The following is an 18,000-nucleotide window of genomic DNA, read 5'->3' on the forward strand; positions in this document are numbered from 1 at the left end:
TGCCGGGCCATGGGGTCCAACCCCCTGCAGTCCAGTGACTCCCAATTCCATGCCCAGATGATGCCCCTCCCCCTCAGCAACAATCCCTGGCCAGTCTGGCCTGGGAGAAATCCACCTCCCAAACCCAAAATGGCCATCGGCAATTCCTGCGCTCCGAAGGGGGCTGGGGACTTAGGCCTAGCCCAAGGGACGGCCGATCCGTGCTGCGGTCCCCAAGGCAATCAGCTTCCCTCAACCACCACAGGCTCCCTAAGGACCCTCCCACAATCTGGCCTGCTTCCCTCCACTTGCTGGCAGGGTTACCAACTCGTGAGAGATGCTCCTGCCGCACCCAAGCCCGGCCCTGCCCCTGAAGGACAAGGAGCAAGTGGTTTTGACCAATGCAGTAGCAAGGGGGCTGCAGCTTTGAGAGCCCCCAAATCTGAGGTCCAGCCTGGAGCAGCGTCAGAGAGCCTAAATGTGTGCTGCAGATGACACCACGTTTGAGGACCAGACAGCTTTAGATAACTTTTTCTTCCAGCTCATTAAGAAAAAGAAGAAGAGTGGGGTTTTATATCCTGCTTTTCTCTCCCCAAAGGAGTCTCAAAGCAGCTTCCAATCACCTCCCCTTCCTCTCCCCACAGCAGAGCCCCTATGAGGGAAGTGAGGCTGAGAGAACCCTGAGATTACAGAAGAGGAGGAGGAGGAGGAGGAGGAGAGCTGGTTCTTAGATGCTGCTTTTCTCTACCTGAAGGAGTCTCAAAGGGGCTTCCATTCGTCTTCCCTTTCCTCTCCCCACAACAGACACCCTGTGAGGTAGGTGAGGCTGATAGAGTCCTGACAGAACTGCTCTGTGAGAATAGCACTATCAGGGCTATGATGAGCCCCAGGTCACCCAGCTGGCTGCATGTGGGGGAGGAACAGGGAATCAACCCTGACTCAACAGATAGGAAGCCGCTGCTCTTAACCATGACATCCAGATAACTTTGGTTTTCAAGCTGCTTTGGAGAGGGGTAAACAGAGTGCAACCTGGGTAACAAGTGCAGAGGTCACCTGTCCTGCAATAACCATCTCACCCGCCTCCCACACTTGCTCAGAAACCGAGGGAAGCTGCAAGGAGAGGGCCAGGCCTTTCTGCCCCACTTGGCAGGTTAAGGCAGCACGGCCAGCCCCACAAACAGCTCCCCACAGATCCTCTGCCCACAGCCACCCTCCCTCCTCTCCCAGGATCAAGCATTGTCCTGCCCCCCTCCCCCAATGGACAAGGCAAAGGAGTTGTCGCTTGCTAACGCTCGGCCGGCTGGGCTGGGGGGTGGAGGTAGGGGGGCGCCTTCAGGAGGAGTACCTCTTCCGCCTTCTGCTGCAACAGCCCTGCCTCGCGCTTCAGCTTCTCCTTCTCCTTCTCCAGCTCTGCGATGGCCTGCCTCAGCCTCTCGGCATCCTGGTCGCTCTGCTGCCTCTGCCTCTCCAGGGTGTGCACCAGCGTCACCTTCTCCTGGGTGGCCAGCTCTGTCTGGTGCAGCTTCTGGCTGATCTCCTCCGTCTGCTTCTTGAACTGCCGGGCCTCTTCCTCCGCCTTCGCCTGCGCTCGACTCATTTCTGACACCTGGAGCTTCAGGCGCTCTGCGTCGGCGCTCATCTCCAGCTGCCGCCTGCGTTCTGCCTCCAGGGTCCTCTGGAAGCCCTCTGTCTCCTCGGCCAGCTGTTGCAGCATCTGCTCCTTGTCCTCCTGCAGCCTCTTGGCGTGCTCCTGGGCCAAGTCCTTCTGCTTCTGCAGCATTTCTGCTTCTGCCTTCAGCCGCGAGGCTTCCTGGATGGCCTGCATCTTCTCCTTCAGGATCTTCTCCGCCAGGGCCCGTTGCTTTGCCAGGTCCTCCTCTGCGAGCTTCCGCATGCGGGCGGCCTCCTGTGCCTCCACGCTCAGCCGCGCAGCCTCTTCTGCCACCTGCTTCATCTTCTCTGCCTCCTCCGCCAGGAACTTCTGCATGTTGTCCTTGTCCTTCATGATGAGCACCTTGTTCTCTTCCTCGATGCGGGTCTTCAGCTTGATCAGCTCCTCCATGTGGATCTTCACCTTGAAGAGCTCCTCCTCGGCCAGGGCCTTCTGCTTCATGGCTTCGGTCACCTCGTCCTTCAGCCGCTGCAGCTCTTCGTCCAGGATGCTCCTCTGGTGCTCTGTCTCCTCCTGCTGCAGCCTGACCTTGGCCAGCTCTTGCTCCACCTGGGCCTTCTGCCGCAGCGTCTGCTCCGCAAACTTCTTGTGCTTCTCCATTTCTGCGTCAGCCAGCTGTTTCTGCCGGAGGGCAGCTTGCTCGGCTTGCGCCCTCTTGGCCGCCTCCAGTTCAGCCTCCTTCCGAAGCTTTTCAGCTTCCCATTGAGCCTTGGCTTGGGCCTGAGCCTCCTCCTCTGCCCGCTGCTTCAGTCGCTCCGCCTCCTCCACCAGCTGCCGGGACAGAACGGCCTCCTGCTCTGCTCTGATGCGGGCAAACTCTGCTTCCTCAGCAGCCTTCTGGGCTCGGGCAGCTTCCTCCCGCAGCTTGTCCAAAAGGCTTTGCTCTTGCTGCCTGGTCTGCAGGATCTCCTGCTCCTTCTGCTGTGCTGCCACCAGGTGAGCCTTCTCTTCTGCCGCAATCCTCTTCTGAGCGGCCTCCTGAGCCAGCCGAATCTGTCTCTCTGACTCGTGTTCGGCCAGCTCCTTCTGCTTCTTGGCTTCCTCCACCCGCGCCTTCAGGCGCTCCACCTCCTCCAGGGCGGCCTTCCGCTGCCGGCCAGCCTCCTGCTCCGCAGCCAGGATCTTCTGGACCTTCTCTTCGGCCTCTCTGCGACGGTGCTCCTCAGCCAGGGCCAGCTGCCGCAGCTTCTCGGCCTCGCGCTCCGCTTGCTCCTTGCTCTGCTCGACTGCCTCTGCGCTCTGCTTGATCTTGCCCAGCTCTTCCTCCAGCTCCACCTTCCCAACGGAAGCCCGCTCAAACTGCAGCTTGAGGACCCGGATCTCCTCTTCGATGACACGCCGCTGCTTCAGCGTTTCGTCCACGAGGACCTTCTGCCGCTCCAGCTCGCTGGCCGAGGACTGCTTGAGATGTGCTATCTTCTCCTCGATGTCCCGCTTGTGCTGCATGGCTTGCTCTTCCAACAGCCGCCTCTGGTAGGCCTCATCCTCGGCCAGCCGCCGCAGACGCTCATTCTCAGCCTCCTTCTCCTTCAGGGCGATTTCGGATTCCGCCTTGAGGCGCGAGGCATCGTTGACGGCAGCCAGCTTCTCCTTGAGGATCCGCTCCGCCTCTGCCCGCTGCCGGGCCGCCTCTTCCTCTGCCAGCTGCCTCTGCCGCTTGGCCTCCTCCGAGAGGGCGCGCAGCCGGGCAGCTTCTTCTGCCAGCTCCCGCAGCTTGCCAGCCTCCGTCTCCAGAATCTGCTTGGACTTCTCACTGGTGGAGCGGGACTCTGCCTCCGCCTTGGCCTTGCTTTGGAGCAGCAGTTCCATCTCAGCACGCAGCTTGGCCAGCTCCTCCTCCAGCTCCTTCCGCTTCTGGATAGCCTCACTCACTTCCGCCTTGAGGCGGAAGAGCTCCTCCTCGAGCAGAAGGCGCTGCTGTTCCCCATTCTCCATTTCTGCCTTCAGGCGGATCAGCTCCTGTTCCGCCTGCCACTTCTGCTGGGCGGTGCCCTCGGCCTGCTGCCGCTGCTTCTCCAGCTCCTCCTCGGCCATCTCCTTCTGGCGCAAGGCAGACTCCTCGGCCTTGGCCCGCCTCCGGGCCTCGCGCTCCGCGTCCTCCTTCTGCTTCTCCGCTTCCTCTTGGGCCAGGGCCTTCTTGTGGGCCACCTCCTCGGCCTGCAGCCGCAGCCGCAGGGCCTCGTTGGCCTTCTGGCGCCACTTCTCCACCTCCTTCTCCGCCTCCTCCCGCACCCGCTCCGCGTCCAGCTGCTGCTTGCGCATGCGCTCTGCCTCCTCCTGGAGGTGGGTGACCGTGATGTGCTCCTGCTTGAGGGACAGCTCCAGCTGGGCCGTCTTCTCAGCAAAGGACAGGCGCCGGCTCTGCAGGTCGGCCTCCGCGCTCTTCAGCGCCACTTCCTGGGCCACATGGATCTGCCGCTCCTTCTCCTGCTCAGCCTGCTTCATCCGGCGCTCGGCCTCCTCGGCCTGCAGGCGCAAGGCCTGCAGGTCCTCCAGGGCGGCCTGTTTTTCCCGTGCTGCCTGCTGGTGGGCCTGCACCTTGCGCTTCAGCTCCTCCTCCGCCTCCTTCTTCTTCTGGGCCTCCTCCGTGACCTGCTTTCGCAAGCGCTCGGCCTCCTCCTGAGCTAGCCTCTTCTGGCGCTCGGCCTCCTCCGCCCGAGCGCGCAGCGCTTGCAGCTCCTCCTCGGCGCCGGACTTCTGCTTCTCGGTGGTGGTCAGCTGCAGGCGGATCACACGGATTTCCTCTTCTACTCTCTTGCGGCTCAGCTCGGCCTCCTCGATGAGTTTCTGCTTGGACTGGACCTGCAGGTCGGAGTTGAGCTTCATCTGCATGAGCTCCTCCTGGATGTTCTGCTTCTGCTGGGCAGCGTCCACAGCCACCAGCTGCCGCCTGCTGACCTCCTCCTGCATGCGCTGCTGCAGCTCCTGGGCCTCCTGCTCGGCCTGGGCCTTGGCGCGGGCGTGGGCCTCGGCCAACTGCTTCTGCTTCTCCAGCTGGGCCTCCACCTCGGCCAGCCGCCTCCGCTCTGCCTCCTTCAGCTTCTCTGCTGCTCTCTGTGGGGAAGGAGCAAAGGGAAGGGGAGAGACTGAGATCACCGGGCGGCGCCTGGGCATGGGGGGCCGAGGAGCTGGGGCATGCCGGGCTCCTTCCAAGAGGCATGAGGACCGGGAACAAGGTGCAGCAGAGCTCCTGGCGGGGGCCGAGTGCGACAGGCAAAGAAGCAGGACAAGCAGCAAGCCCAGGACAGGTGGACAAGCAGAGCTCCAGGCACATGGCCCAGGAGGGGAGGGGAGGGGAGGGGAGGAGACCCCCCAGCACCAAAGGGAAAGGCGAGGTGCTGAGGAAGTCTGTGCACAGAGCCATCCGAACTGCAGAGGCAGCCCCCGCAGGCGCCACAAGAGGAGAAGGCTCCTGGAAGCCATGAGGCGGCCAAGAAGAGCGCCTCCAAGCCAGCGCTGGCACACGGGACAGCTGACAAAAGCACTGGGGGACAGAGCACGGTGCAAGACAAGAGGCGGCTGACTCACCTCTGCAAAGAGCCAAGAGACACGCCCGGAGCAAGGAAGCCGGAACAGAGCCCCCCAGCAGACAGAAGCCAGGAAGCCTGGCCTGGGAGAACGCCGGGGGGGGGGGGGAGGGGAGGATCTTGGCCAAGTGACAGACAAGAGCGAGCAGAAGGAGGGCTGCTTCTGACACAGGCGCTTGTGAGCTCAGCGTCTCACTGCCAGTTGTCCCCACCTGTGGGCCCAGGTGAGCCCCTGATCCCCTCTCCAAGTCCTAGGTTGCACGCAGTACTGATGCCCCCAACCAGCCCACCCTCGCTGAACCCTCTGAACACCCCCCATGACCCCTGCCTGAGTGGAAAGGGAAGACTACGATAGGCTGGGTGGGTGGGCGGGTGGGTGGGGGCCACACACGCAGCGGAGTACCTGGTGCAGCGACGCCCGGTCCTTGTGCTTCCACCCCTCCACTAGATCCCCACCAACAGAAACATCCCCCAAGACTTGGCACCGGGAAAGCGGCCCGACTGCCAACAGCAGAAACCAAGAGTTAGCAAGGTGGGATGAGAAAGAACAAAGCAAAAGGAGAGCCAGGAAGCGGGGGGGGGGGGCGAGGAAGGCAGGCAGGGAGCACTCCCGGGCTGATGCAGGCAAGGCTGGACTGGAGGTACCTGGGAAGTGCCACCACCGGGCAGACCAGGCCCCCAAACCCTGCCCCCACCCTTTTTCTGCCAAGGGAGAGCCTTAGGGACAGTCCGGCGTTAGTGAGGCTGAAGGCTGGGTGCTTGGAGGTGGCCGGACATGGGGTGGGGGGGGAGGATGCAGCTGAGGCATGCTGGCCCCCAAGCCCCACTCCGGCAGGCTGCCCCCTTACCTCTTCTTCTTCCAGCCGCCGCAGAGTCTCGGTAATGAATTTGATGTACTGGCTGGTCAGGGTAGTCAGCTCACTGTATCGAGTCCGGAGGTCGACATACTGTATGACCAAAGGAGAGGCCGTCAGCACTGGCCGCAATGCTCAGGGGGGCCACAGCGGGGGGGGGGGGGCCGCAGGCAACAGCCCTCTCAACTAGGGACAACCTACAGCCACAACACCCTGGAGACGCCAGATCCCAGAAGCTAAGCAGGGTTGGGCCTGGTTAGTGCTTGGGTGGGAGACCATCTCGGAACATCCAGCAGGAGGCTTTTACGCCAATAAAGGCACAGCAGGAAACTGCCTCTGCCCCATCCTGCCTGAGAATCATAGAGTTGGAAGGGACCTCCAACCCCCTGCATTATGCAGGACACTCACAACCCTATTGCTCATCCATTGTCACTCCATTAAGCCTTCACAGAATCAGATTCTCTATCAGATGGCTATCCAGCCTCTGCTTAAAAATTTCCGAAGATGAAGAATCCATCACCTCCCGAGGAAGCCTGTTCCACTGAGAAACCGCTCTGACTGTCAGGAACTTCTGGAGGTTTTGAATTAATTTCATCCCATTGGTTCTGGTCCGTCCCTCCGGGGCAAGAGAGAACAACTCTGCTCTATCCTCTATTCAGGGGTAGTCAACCTGTGGTCTTCCAGATGTCCATGGAGTACAATTCCCATGAGCCCCTGCCAGTGTTTGCTTGGACATCTGGAGGACCACAGGTTGGCTACCCCTGCTCTATATGGCACTCTTTGAAATACTTGAAGATGGTTATCAAATCCCCTCTCAGTCACCTCCTCTCCAGGATGAACAGACCAAGCTCCCCCAACCTTTCCTCATACGTCTTGGTCTCCAAACCCCTCACCATCTTTGTTGCCCTCCTCTGGACACGCTCCAGTTTGTCTACATCCCTCTTCAACTGAACACAGGACTCCAAGTGAGGCCGAACCAGAGCAGAGTAAAGCAGTACCATCACCTCCCGTGATCTGGACACGATATTCTGTTTGATACAGCCCAAAATCCCATTTGCCTTTTTAGCCACCAACTCACACTGCTGACTCCTGTTCATTGTGTGGTCTACTATGACTCCTAGATCCTTTTTGCACATGCTACTGCCAAGGCAAGTCTCCCCCATCCTGTATTGGTGCAGATGGTTCTTCCTACCTAAATGCAGAACTTTACCTTTGTTCCTATTTAATTTCATTTTATTCAGTTGAGCCCAGTTCTCAAGCCTACCAAGATCATCCTGTATTCTGATTCTGTCTTTGGTTGTGTTTGCTCCCCTTCCCAGTTTAGTATCATCTGCCAATTTAATAAGTATCCCCTCTAATTCCTCATCCAAATCATCATTTATAAATATTTTGAGGAGACGGGGGATGCTTGGCTCCACTGTCAGCTGTTCAGGACCACCACCACCCCAAGGCCTGGCGCCTTCCCTCGAAACCTCGCTGGATACCCCCCCCCTCCTACCTCCTGGATGATGCTGTCAGATGCAGACTGGAATTTCGGCTTCTTGGCAGGGGAAACCACGGGCTCCACCTGGGCCTTGTATGTCACCAATTGCAGTTCATAATCCTTCACAAGAAATGAGGGTTGGGTCAGCACCCAATAAGTCCAGAGCCCCACCGGGTCCTACCCCCTAGGCACTCCAGAGCACCCTGAGGCCCTCCCTCTCTACCCTCCCCCATCCTGATCCCACCTGGCCGCAGTCTCACCTTGATCGCATTGATGTACTGCTTGGCAAAGCGCTGGCACTCCTCCACCTTCTCCCGGTTCTGCTCACACTCCTCCAGGAGTTTCTAGAGACAGAAAGAAGCAAAGAGGCGCTTATACAATTTTCCTCCCCCGCCACAAGGGCCAGGGAAGCAGCCACCTTGCATGCTGCCACAAGGAACTTGGCCTGGACTGGGGACAGGGCAGAGCCAGCCACAGGGCACCCCTGTCCACACTGCTCATTTGGTAATAGGACAGATGAGGATTTCACCTGGACACCCCCCCCCCCTGAGGTCTGGTGCAGGGGGTGAAGCGAAGTGAAGCTAGGCCGGAGGACACCCAGTATGGTTTTGTGATAGCGCTGAGCAAGGCGCTGGCACCTTGCCATCCCCCCTCCCCCAGGTGCCAGAGGAGGGGCTGCTTCTGCTCCACGCTAGCCACACAGACCCCGAGGAGACTGGCCAGGTGCACGGCTGAATCCGGGAGGCAGGATCCACAGCCAAAGGGGTCAGTCCCAGCCAGTCCTTGTGAGAGAATTCCCACTGGAAAGATGCCCCAACAGCAGGCACAGCTGTGGGTGCCAGGAGGCAGCGCAGCCATGCAGCCCCTCCCCCGCCCCGCCCCGCCCCGCCCGGCAGCGTCTGGGTCTCACCTTCTCTTGCAGCAGCTGCTCCCGCACGGCACGACTGTCTGTGATGGGCACGGCCTGGAGGCTCTCCTGCCGCTGCCTGGCATCTTGGAGCCACTGCATAAGCCAGCTGTAGCTCTCCCGGTAGTAGCGCAGCTGTCGGCCCAACTGGTCCAGCTCCCGCTGGCGCAGGTCAATCTGGGCCAGGACGGCCTGCCAGCGCTCCAGCAGCTGCTGCACACGCTCTCTGTAGCGGTCCAGGTCCACGTCCCTCTCGCTGTGGCCCCGCACCATCCGTTCGTTCACCTCGCTGGCCTTGCCCAGGTCCGCCTCCAGGGTGCTGAAGAGGGGCTGGTGCCCTGCTACCTCCCTACGCAGCCTCTGTGGGGCAGGCAAAAGGGTTGGGCCAGGGGGCGGGGAACACCAGGCCCCACACCGCCCCGGCCTCTGGCTACCTCCTCAGCTCCCCAAGAGAGGCCCACCTCCCTCCCCGCCGCTGTTCTGGGCCCGGCCCAGTCACCTTCAGCTCTGCCTTAGTCTCCTCCAGGGCCTTCAGGTCAGCAGGCACAGCCTGCACCTCCTTCAGCTGCTCCTCGTACTCCCGGACCAGCTCCTCAGCACCTTGCGTGCTGCGGATCACCAGGTTGATGGTCTTCAGCCTGCATGAGAGAGGCCTGGTTGGTGCGGGCACCCGCAGAGCCCCACTCCTGCCCCCTCAACTGCTCCCCAAGGCCACCCCCACTTCAAGGGGGCTAGCCTGAGATCACCGTCCAAACAGCCCCTCTTCTGGGCTGCAGGCGGCATCCTGAACTGGGGTCCCGATGCAGTCTTTAGCAAGGCCACCCCCATCTCCCAGCCTGGCTTCTCTTAACAAGCCGACTGTAACGGATGACACGCCGCAGCCGTGACTAGAAACGTCTGGCTCTTGCAAAGGGGGGACCTGAAGTCTCTGTATGCAAAGCCTCAGATAAGGGGGGGCAACAGGTGCACGCCCCCCCCCCGCCCCCCGGTCAGCATCCTTCCTTCCTCCCGAGCAGCAGCCAGGCTGGGTTGCAGCTCAGCTCAGCAAGAGAGGCTCTGCTTGGCACCCAGGACAGTCCCGGCCATTCGTACTCCCCAACAGACCCCGATGGACCGAGGGTTGGAGTCAGACTTGGGTGGCTTTATCTGACTCCGTGAAGGTTCAAGAGGGTGGCAGGCTACAGTGGGTGAGCGACAGGGTTGTGAGTGCCTTGCATTGTGAGGAGGACTTGGACGAGATGACCCAGGAGGTCCCTTCCAATTCTGTGATTCTTTGGTTCTATGAATGGTCACCAGAGCCTGAGAAATGGGGCAAGAAGCCCGTAGATGGAGCCCTCTTGGCTGGGTCAGAAGGGAACAGTGCTGGCCAGTTGGCAGAGCAGATGAGTCCAAGTTCAGAAGGAGCAGCCTCTTGCCCAAGGGGAAGCTCCCCCCCCCCCGCCCCCCGCCCATTCCAGCCACTGCAGAGGCTCCAGGGCTAGGGGCATCCCACCCTGAAGCATCTGCCGGAAAACACCTCCGAGCAGCTCCGAATCTCAGACAGGGGTCTTGCCAAAACTATGGGCTCCTTTTTCCATGGGGCCAGCCCCTTGCCCTGGAAGGCCAGGCCAGCAATGGGGGCGTAGGGCAGAGAGGCCAAGCAGGATGCCCGGCACAGGCCTGCCCAAAGGAAGGGGGGCCGTGAGGACCTCCTGCCTGGTCCATAACACAGGGTGGGCAAGCTCCCAACCAGCCACCACTAGCCTGCTTCAGCCCTCCAGTGGGTGGGTGGGTGGGTGGGGGGGTCCCCAACACTGGAGGTGTGGCTGGAGCGGTGGCTCCCACCTCCTCCTCCAGGGGGTGTGCTTACTTCTCCAGGTAGACACCCGACAGGCTGTACACCTGGTCCATCTTCTGCAAGGTGATGTCCAGCTCCGAGCGTAGAGTGGGGGCCGAGCTGGAGGGCTCCGGCTGAGAGAGCACCTGCTCCATCTTCTCACTCACGCGGGTCAGGCTCTTCTGGATGCCCTCCAGCTCCAGGTGGATTTGCTGCCAAGAGAGGGGAGAGCGGGAATGAGCCCAGCCAGAGGGCCCAGGAAACTCCGCAGGGAGGCCCCGCCCGGCATCTCCCCCCGAGCAAGGAGTACCTGCTGGTCGCTGATCCGCTGGGCACACTCCTTGGCGGGGTCCTGGTCAAGGGGCAAGCGGATTCTGTGGACGGTGCGGGACTCACAGCCCTCCAGCTGCAGCCGGATGTCCTTCAGCTGGGAAATGTAGTTCCTACACAGGGACTCCTCCTGCTCACCTGCCCCCACCCCAAGAAAACAGGCACCACTCAGGGCCACGGGCTGCACAAGGGACGGCGGCAACGTTTCTGGGCCACACCCCGAGGCAGCTGGTGCCAGGAAAGGAGGGGGCCGTCAGGCCCCGGCGTGGGGGAGGGGAATGCCCCTGCAAGAGGGGCAGGGAGGGGAGGGCGGCGCCCAGAGCTTCCACGCTGGATCCGGGGGGGGGGTCACAGGGAAGCACGGCAGGGGTCAACAGAGCTGGGCTCAGGAGCTGGGGCGGGGGCGGGGGCGGGGGCTGGGGGAGTGCCGCCTTCAGATGCCAGGAAGCAACAACTTCCACAACGCCACAGCCCCAGCCCCCCCACTCCCCAGCCAAGGTGGGGCCCCCAAAGACCCCCCCCCTCCCCTGCTCTCACCTTGTTCCAGGCTGCGCAGGAGCAGTTCGTACTTCTGGGTGCAGGCGGAGTAGTCGCGCTGCACGTGCAGCCGGTCATCCGGGAAGAAATTCTGGGCATCTTGGCTGCTGCGCAGGAACTCCTGGTAGTGCGTCTCCAGGCTGCGGAGTGTCCGGCTGTGGTCCTCCGGGGACATCGTCCGGAACTGTGGGAGAGGCGCTCAGTCGCAGGGGCCCCCCCTTCCCGGCACCCCACCCGGGGTCTGGACGCCCCTTCAGAGGGGATTGCCCAGGGATGCCGGAAGGCCAAACACGCAGCCAGGAGGTCAAGGGCATTGGGAGGAAACACGGTCATGCAAGCCTGCCTGGGCAGGGGGCGGCAAAGGCAAATCCCCTGCCCAGCGGGCCAGGTCAAGAGATCAGCCCCACACCCCCCTCCCCAAGGCACCAGGGCGGCCAGCGGTCAGTGGGGTAGAGTGGCCAGGGAAGGAGAGGAGTGGAGCCTCACAATGAGGAGAGACCAGGACTGGATCTGCTGGACGTCTCGCTGCAGGCACTGCCAGGAGAGGAGGCTCTTCAGGTCGATGTGCAGCTGGTGCCAGAGGGCAAGCAGGCCCTGGTGGGTGGCCTCCAACCTGCGGAGCGCCACAGAAGCCTCAGCATGGGAGGGGGGCCCCGGCCAGAGCCAAGGGGGGCCCCGGCACAAAGCCAGAGCCTCGGATCCCCTCCTGCTCCCGGCCCCACCCCCCACAGGGAGCTTTGCTGACCTGCCCACGGCATCCAGGGCCTCCTTGTTGGGTGGTGGTACCAGGAAGCAGACGGAGGGCACGACGGCCTCGACTCCAGCCGCGTTCAGCACCTTCCACTTGTGGGGCTGGGCGTTGCTCAGGAGGGTGCCCGAGTCACCCTTGTGCACCGTGATCTGGGTGGGGGGATGACATATGGCATGAAACGAGGCTCGCGGGCCAGACCCAGCAACCCCCCGCTCCTCCCGCCCCACACACCTCCACTTGCTTGTAGTCGCAGACCGCCTGGAGGGGCAGGCGGCCCTTTAAGGGGGTCGATGGGCTTCGGGGCTTCAGCTGGACGACCGCCTTGGCCCGCTGGGCGAGCCCGGCCAGCTGCCCTTGGTACTCGGCCAGGTGCTCCTTCTCGTCCTGGGGGTGAAAGGGGCACGTGAGGAGGTAGGTGGGTGGCCAGGCCAGGCCAGGCCGGGCAGGAGAGCAGCCACACACGCTCAGCGCCCGCCCTCACCAGGGAGTCCTGCAGCAGGTCCTCCAAGCGCGTCACGGTGGCAGAGCGGTCGCATACAAACTTCTTCCGCAGGCTCTCGTGGGTCTTGCGCAGGAACTCCTCGGCCGCCTTCACATCAGCAAAGAACTGCAGGGAGGGAGGGAGGGAGGGAGGGAGGCTGTCATGTGGAGCCACCCTGGGCCTCCAGCAATGGGGCCCGGCCACCCACGGGCCCAACCCTCCTCCGGGACCCGGCTCACTCCCTGCCCCCGGTACCTGGAGGTAATTTGTGTTCTCCTTCAAGTGAGCCTCAATGCAGCAGCACAGCTGCAGCATCCAGCTCCACTGGGTCTGCAGCGCAGCCTGGAACGCCTGGGAGGGAGAGCAGGCAGAGGGTCACGGGCCTCGCAGGGCAGGCAGGCGGAGGGAGGGAGGGGGGGGAGGGGGGGAGAGGTGTGGATCTTCTGAGCGTGGGGGTGGGGGGCTGAACACCCGGAGCCTGCGAAATGGAGCTCTTCCGCCAGGTTCGTGGCTGAGGCCAGGCAGCACAGAAGATCCGGGGACCCTCCTGACAGAATGGGGGTGGTGAGTTCCACCAGCACCCTTCCACCCCCCTTTTAGATGAGTGGGGCTTTAGTTCAGGAGGAGTTTTCGCCGCATCTTTTGGGGTTTATAGGTTTTATATTATTGCATTAGTTTTATTGGTTTTTAATAGGTTTTGCATTTTATCTGATTGCAACCCGCCTATTACAGGCAGTGATGATGATGATGATGATGATGATGATGATGATGATGATGGCCGGATGGGGCCACTTGACGGGGCCCAGGGACTCTCCTCCCCCCACAGGAGTGGCATGCAGGCCCCCCTACCTCCACTGTGGGTTTGCCTGGATGCTCTTCGCGCAGTAGCCGGTCTCCCATGGTCTGGATCTCCTTGACCTTCCGCTCCCGCTGCTCCAGCTCTCGCATGAGCCCCTGCCCAACAGAGGGGTCGGGGTCAAGGGCGCCAGTAGCCCCAGGCCACCTCCACCCCCTGCCTGGCTGTGCAAGGCCTCACCGAGTAGCTCTCCTTCTTGGCGGCCATGTTGCTGTTGCGTTCGCTCCAGTCATAGTTGACCTCCTCCTCCTCCTTCTCGTTCAGCCACATCAGCTCCTTGGTGGCCGCAGCCACGAACACGGAGAGGCTTTCCAGGTGCCGCAGCCGGGCCTTGGAGGAGTTCTGCCACAGGACAGCCGCCGTGAGGGCCCAGCCCCGCCTCCCAGGAAAAGCCGAGGGGCCAAGCAAGCTCCCTGCCCTCGCTCAGGGAGAGGGCACCCAGACAGGCCACCCTCCTTCCCCAGAGCTCTGTCCCTCTTCCCCCAGTTCCCCCACCCCGCCTCCAGCCCCCACAGCCAACCAGGCCATGAACCCAATTTCCCTTCCCAGCCGCAGGCCAAACGCCCACAGGCGTGACCTCTCTGCCCGCCTCACCATCAGCTTGGCATACTGCACGTCCAGCTTGGCCAGGCAATCCCGGTAGGCTCCCCGAGGGCCAGGAGAGAGCTGGGCCTAGGCGGCAGGGGGAGAAGCGATGCGAGTTTGAGGCACCGGCTGCAGCCCAGCCCGAAGGGCAGCCCACTGCCGCGGGGGGGGGGGGGTAGGGTGGGGGGCTCCGGGGGCCCCTGCCAGGGCTCAGTGGTGCTCACCTCGTCCGCCCGCGCCCGCTCAATTTTGGCCCGGAACTCCTCGATGGACTGGTGCAGGCCGCGGTGGCTTCCCAGCTGTGCCTCCACGGTGGGCAGGTCAATGCCCCACTCGGCCGCACTGATGCGCCGCTGGTTCTCCTCCACCCAGGCCAGCAGATCCTGCAGGTAGCGCAGCGTGACATCCTCCAGCTCTGGCCGGGGCCGCTGGGTGACCGGCAGGGTGGCCTGGGCAATGGGCGCTGAGCCAGACTTCAGGCGGAGGTTGTACTCCGTGCGGATGGCCACCAGGCGCTCGTGCAGACGGTAAACCCTGGAGGCAAGGGGGAGGCAAGGCTGCCAGCTGGAATTGGGAGTGGGCGAGGCAGGGATTCCCCGGAACAAGGCCCCTAGGTCTGGGGGCTCACAAAAGAGGCAGACCACGCTGCTCTGCAAGGGTGCGGCAGCCCCCCCCCCCCCCGTGCCTGCAAAGGCCTCGCCCTCTTCCCGGGCAAGATGGGGCAGGGCGGCTGCCTGCACTACCGGTGGCTGCCATCAGGCGTGGGGGGGCGCTCTTGGCCCTCCCAGCACACAGGCTTGGTGCAGAGACGGCGGAGCCACAGCAGCCCGCAGGGAGGGGGAGGAGGAGGAGGAGCCACTGACCTGCGGTACATCTGCTCGCCCTGCGGGTGGCGCCCGTCCTTGAGGGCCTGCACGTCGTTGAAGAGCAAGCGCAGCATGGCATCGGCCTTGTCCAGGTCCCGCTCGATCTCGCCCGACTTCTGCGGCGCCTTGCCAGCGTTGAGCAGCCGGATGTCCTGGCGGGCAACAGGCAAGGAGGGCAGAGATTCAGCTAGGGCTGCACCCGCAGGGGCCCTCCCTGCAGAACCTGGTGGCTCGAGGGGGCCTCTTACCGACTGCAGGAGGGTATCGGCCTGGTTGAGTTGCTCCTCGCAGAGCCCGGACTCCATCTGGAGCTTGCTGACAATGCGCTGCAGCCTCTCCAGCCTGCAGAGGCAACAAGCAGGACAGGTCCTTCACCGCTCTCCCACCACGGGAGGCCAGGGAAGCTCCTCCACTGGAGCCTGGCCCTGCTGCAAACAGCAGCGCCTCCAGGACAGCCTCGGCCCGGCTCCGTGGCCCAAGCAGAGCCGCTTCCTGAGGAGTGCCCCGCCGCAGGCCGGAGCTGGTGACTCACCCGCCGTGTGTTTCCCATTAAGGCTGGGAGGGAGGGAGGGAGGGGAACACCCAGCAGGACTCTTGTACTCCCCCCCCCCCGCCACCACCAGCCCGGGCGTGGCATCCACTGAGGCCGGGCTGTCCCAGGACACCACAGCCAGGACATTCCAGCCTGCAGCCAGCTCCAGGCAGCGTGGGGTAGCGGTTAGAGGGCCAGGCCCAGACAACCTCGCTGCTCAGGCACTCTCAGGCTCAGGCCGGAGTAAAACGGCGGCCAGGCCTATCCCCTGGGCTGCTGGCACACAATGGGTCTCCTTGGAGCATGGCAGCTCCCTTCATCCCCCCCCCCCACACAACCCGCCAGTCTGGCACCTTTCGAACTCAGAGCGCAGCAGCTTCTCTCGCTCCAATATGGCCACGTGCAGCTTGCCCCACTCCTTCTCCACGTCCAGCGGGTGGTAGCCAGGGGGCACCTTCACCTGTCCAGACTGCACAGCAGGCTGCTCCAGCCAGGTAGGGGGAAGGGAGAGGGGCACCCAATCAGACGAGGGCCAGGGCCAGTGATGCCCCCCACACCGGCTTGTAACAAATGTGGGGGGCATAGCTGGGGCGGGTGACCCCCCCAAGCAAAACTGAGGCTGTGCTGCAGAGGCAAGCAGCAGAACCCCCCCCCCCCCAAGAATGACTCCGGCCTGGGAAACCCTACAGAGTGAGGCTCCAACAGGATGCTGTGTCCCACCCCCAGCTCTGGCGCGCCATGGCTCACGACTGGCCAGGGTCCCAAGAAAGCCAGCCCCCAAAGCAATGGGGGTCTGTGTCCAGCGGGCTCAGAGCGAGGGCCCCAAAGAGCCTTCCCCCCCCGGGGGGGGCAGATCAAATGGCCCCAATCCCAGTACCTGAGCTGGGCAGGGGAAGCAGGGGAAGCAGGACAGAAAACCCCGCACCAAGTCCCCCACTGGCTTTGCGCCCCGGTCTCCTGCTGCTCCTCTCTCACCTCCAGGGACTGAAAGATGGCCTTAGAGCGGTTCTTGTCGGACTCCTTGGCAGGCAGCTCCGTCTCCTTGAATTTCAGGAACTGACGCCACAGGACCTGCAGGGCAGGGGCACCGGATCGAGCAAGCTCTGTGGGGCAGGGCTTGGGAGAGGGGGATCGGAGGGAGGCCTCTGGGGCACAGCATTCCCAGAGGTACTGCTGGTGGGGGTGGGGGTGGGGGTGGGGGGGCACACCTGCTGCCCCCTTTCCTCTCCAGCATGCCTTGTTCCTCCCCCCCCCCCTGCAACTAAGATGGCAGCAGCTCAGCTCCAAGAGAGAGGCCCAGGGCCCCAGAAGGCATCCGGAACAGCGGCCAAGGAGAGCCCTGACAAAGCAGCCGGGGGGGGGGGCTTCCTGTGAGCTGAGCCCATCCTAGGCGCTCCGCTTGGGCATGCCCACTCTCGCTTGGCAGCAACAAGAAGTGGATCTGGGCCCTGGAATGAGCCAGGAGGGCGCCTCTCATCCCACGCCAGCAGCCCTCAAGGGAGTGCCCCAATGGAACGTGCTGGCAGGGGCCCAGAGAGAGAGAGAGAGAGAGAGAGAGAGAGAGAGAGAGAGAGAGAGGGGCGGCTCTGCATGCACCGGCAGGGCAAGGCCCTCCCCTCCTGGGCCCCCAAAAACAACCTGTATGTAGGTATGTAGGTATGTATGTATTTAGATTTCTATACTGCCCATTTCTTTGCAGCTCTGGGCGGTTTACACTGAACATTATAGAACTTACATGGAACATTCAGCCCCTCCCCTACCTTGTGGCCCCGTAAGGAAACGCAGAAGCCCACAGGAGTGGGAGGGACAGGCCAACGCTGGGGGAGGGGGAGGGGGTCCCCAAGGGCCGGCTCCCCCCGGAAGGCCTGCTGGCACTCCCCATGCCCCTCACCTCAATCTCCTCATAGCTGGCAGGAAACTTCCGCTCCTCGAAGACCACCGTGTGGTGCCGAATCCATTGCAGGAGGAGGGTCACCACCTCTGAGTACTCCTGCCAGCGCAGCTGCAGCTCCTGGGGGAGGAGGACAACCACGGTGCTCAACTCCCTGCCCACCACCTCCTGCCCCCCCCCGCCCCCGCCCCCGCCCCCGCCCCACTCACGTTGGCCTTGACCCCCTCCTGCACCTCCGGCACGCGGGGCATGGCGTCGTAGAGCGAAGAGACGTACGTGATGATGGACTTCTCGTCGGGCTGAGGCACGTCCACATCTGTGCGGGGGGAGGGGGGTGAATGCCCACAGGACTATGGCAGCACCACACTGTGCCCCAGAAGCCCTGGGGTGGGGGGGAGGGGGGGAGGGGGTACCTTCTGGGTCCAGCAGCCGCGTCACCCCCAACTCCTGCTCAGCCACTGAGAACGCCTGCTCCAGGTTCTCTACGTTGGCCTGCCGATAGACCTTGTTCATATCGATCAACATTGGCCTGGGGGGGGGGGGGGAAGACCATGAGAAACCCCTAGAGAGGCCCCAGCCCCTCCTCCGGGCCTCTATGCCACACCCCGTGAGTCTGCCACGCACCCCACACCTCCTTGGGAAGTTGTAAGAGCAAACCCCACTGCTCTGCTAACTCAAGGAAGCTGGGGGGGGGGGCCCACTCTGAGCGGCAGAAGCAGAACCGCCCAAGGGTCCTGGTGCAGCTCCTCTAATGTGTATAATTTAAGCAGGCTTCAAAATGTTGGTTGCCCAGAATGAACACACACACACACACACACACACAGTTCTTTCTGGCAAATGAATAGTTTCCAAATATCTTCTCAGGGGTGGGGGGGTGGGGTGTGCCATGAGGCACCAAATCAGGCATGTGTCGTGGGGGGGGGGGGGTGGCAC

General features: G+C 62.8%; 1 protein-coding gene across 1 annotated transcript in view; it reads right to left on the minus strand.

Moving 5' to 3' along the window:
• The window catches only part of LOC143844965 (plectin-like), a 148,113-nt gene that overhangs the window by 64,180 nt on the left and 65,933 nt on the right, over positions 1 to 18,000 (minus strand). Inside the window, 25 exon segments of the mRNA XM_077352856.1 lie at positions 1,325 to 4,705; positions 6,027 to 6,125; positions 7,531 to 7,635; positions 7,776 to 7,859; positions 8,426 to 8,782; positions 8,922 to 9,060; positions 10,272 to 10,450; positions 10,549 to 10,706; positions 11,106 to 11,289; positions 11,592 to 11,718; positions 11,851 to 12,005; positions 12,088 to 12,240; positions 12,338 to 12,463; positions 12,593 to 12,688; positions 13,187 to 13,291; positions 13,374 to 13,535; positions 13,788 to 13,865; positions 14,003 to 14,312; positions 14,642 to 14,796; positions 14,893 to 14,986; positions 15,530 to 15,657; positions 16,152 to 16,247; positions 17,068 to 17,187; positions 17,277 to 17,383; positions 17,481 to 17,596. Of these exon segments, the coding sequence (XP_077208971.1) occupies positions 1,325 to 4,705; positions 6,027 to 6,125; positions 7,531 to 7,635; positions 7,776 to 7,859; positions 8,426 to 8,782; positions 8,922 to 9,060; positions 10,272 to 10,450; positions 10,549 to 10,706; positions 11,106 to 11,289; positions 11,592 to 11,718; positions 11,851 to 12,005; positions 12,088 to 12,240; positions 12,338 to 12,463; positions 12,593 to 12,688; positions 13,187 to 13,291; positions 13,374 to 13,535; positions 13,788 to 13,865; positions 14,003 to 14,312; positions 14,642 to 14,796; positions 14,893 to 14,986; positions 15,530 to 15,657; positions 16,152 to 16,247; positions 17,068 to 17,187; positions 17,277 to 17,383; positions 17,481 to 17,596 (6,814 nt within the window).

The sequence above is a fragment of the Paroedura picta genome, chromosome 9 (assembly GCF_049243985.1).
Source record: "Paroedura picta isolate Pp20150507F chromosome 9, Ppicta_v3.0, whole genome shotgun sequence".
Classification (NCBI taxonomy): Eukaryota; Metazoa; Chordata; class Lepidosauria; order Squamata; family Gekkonidae; genus Paroedura; species Paroedura picta.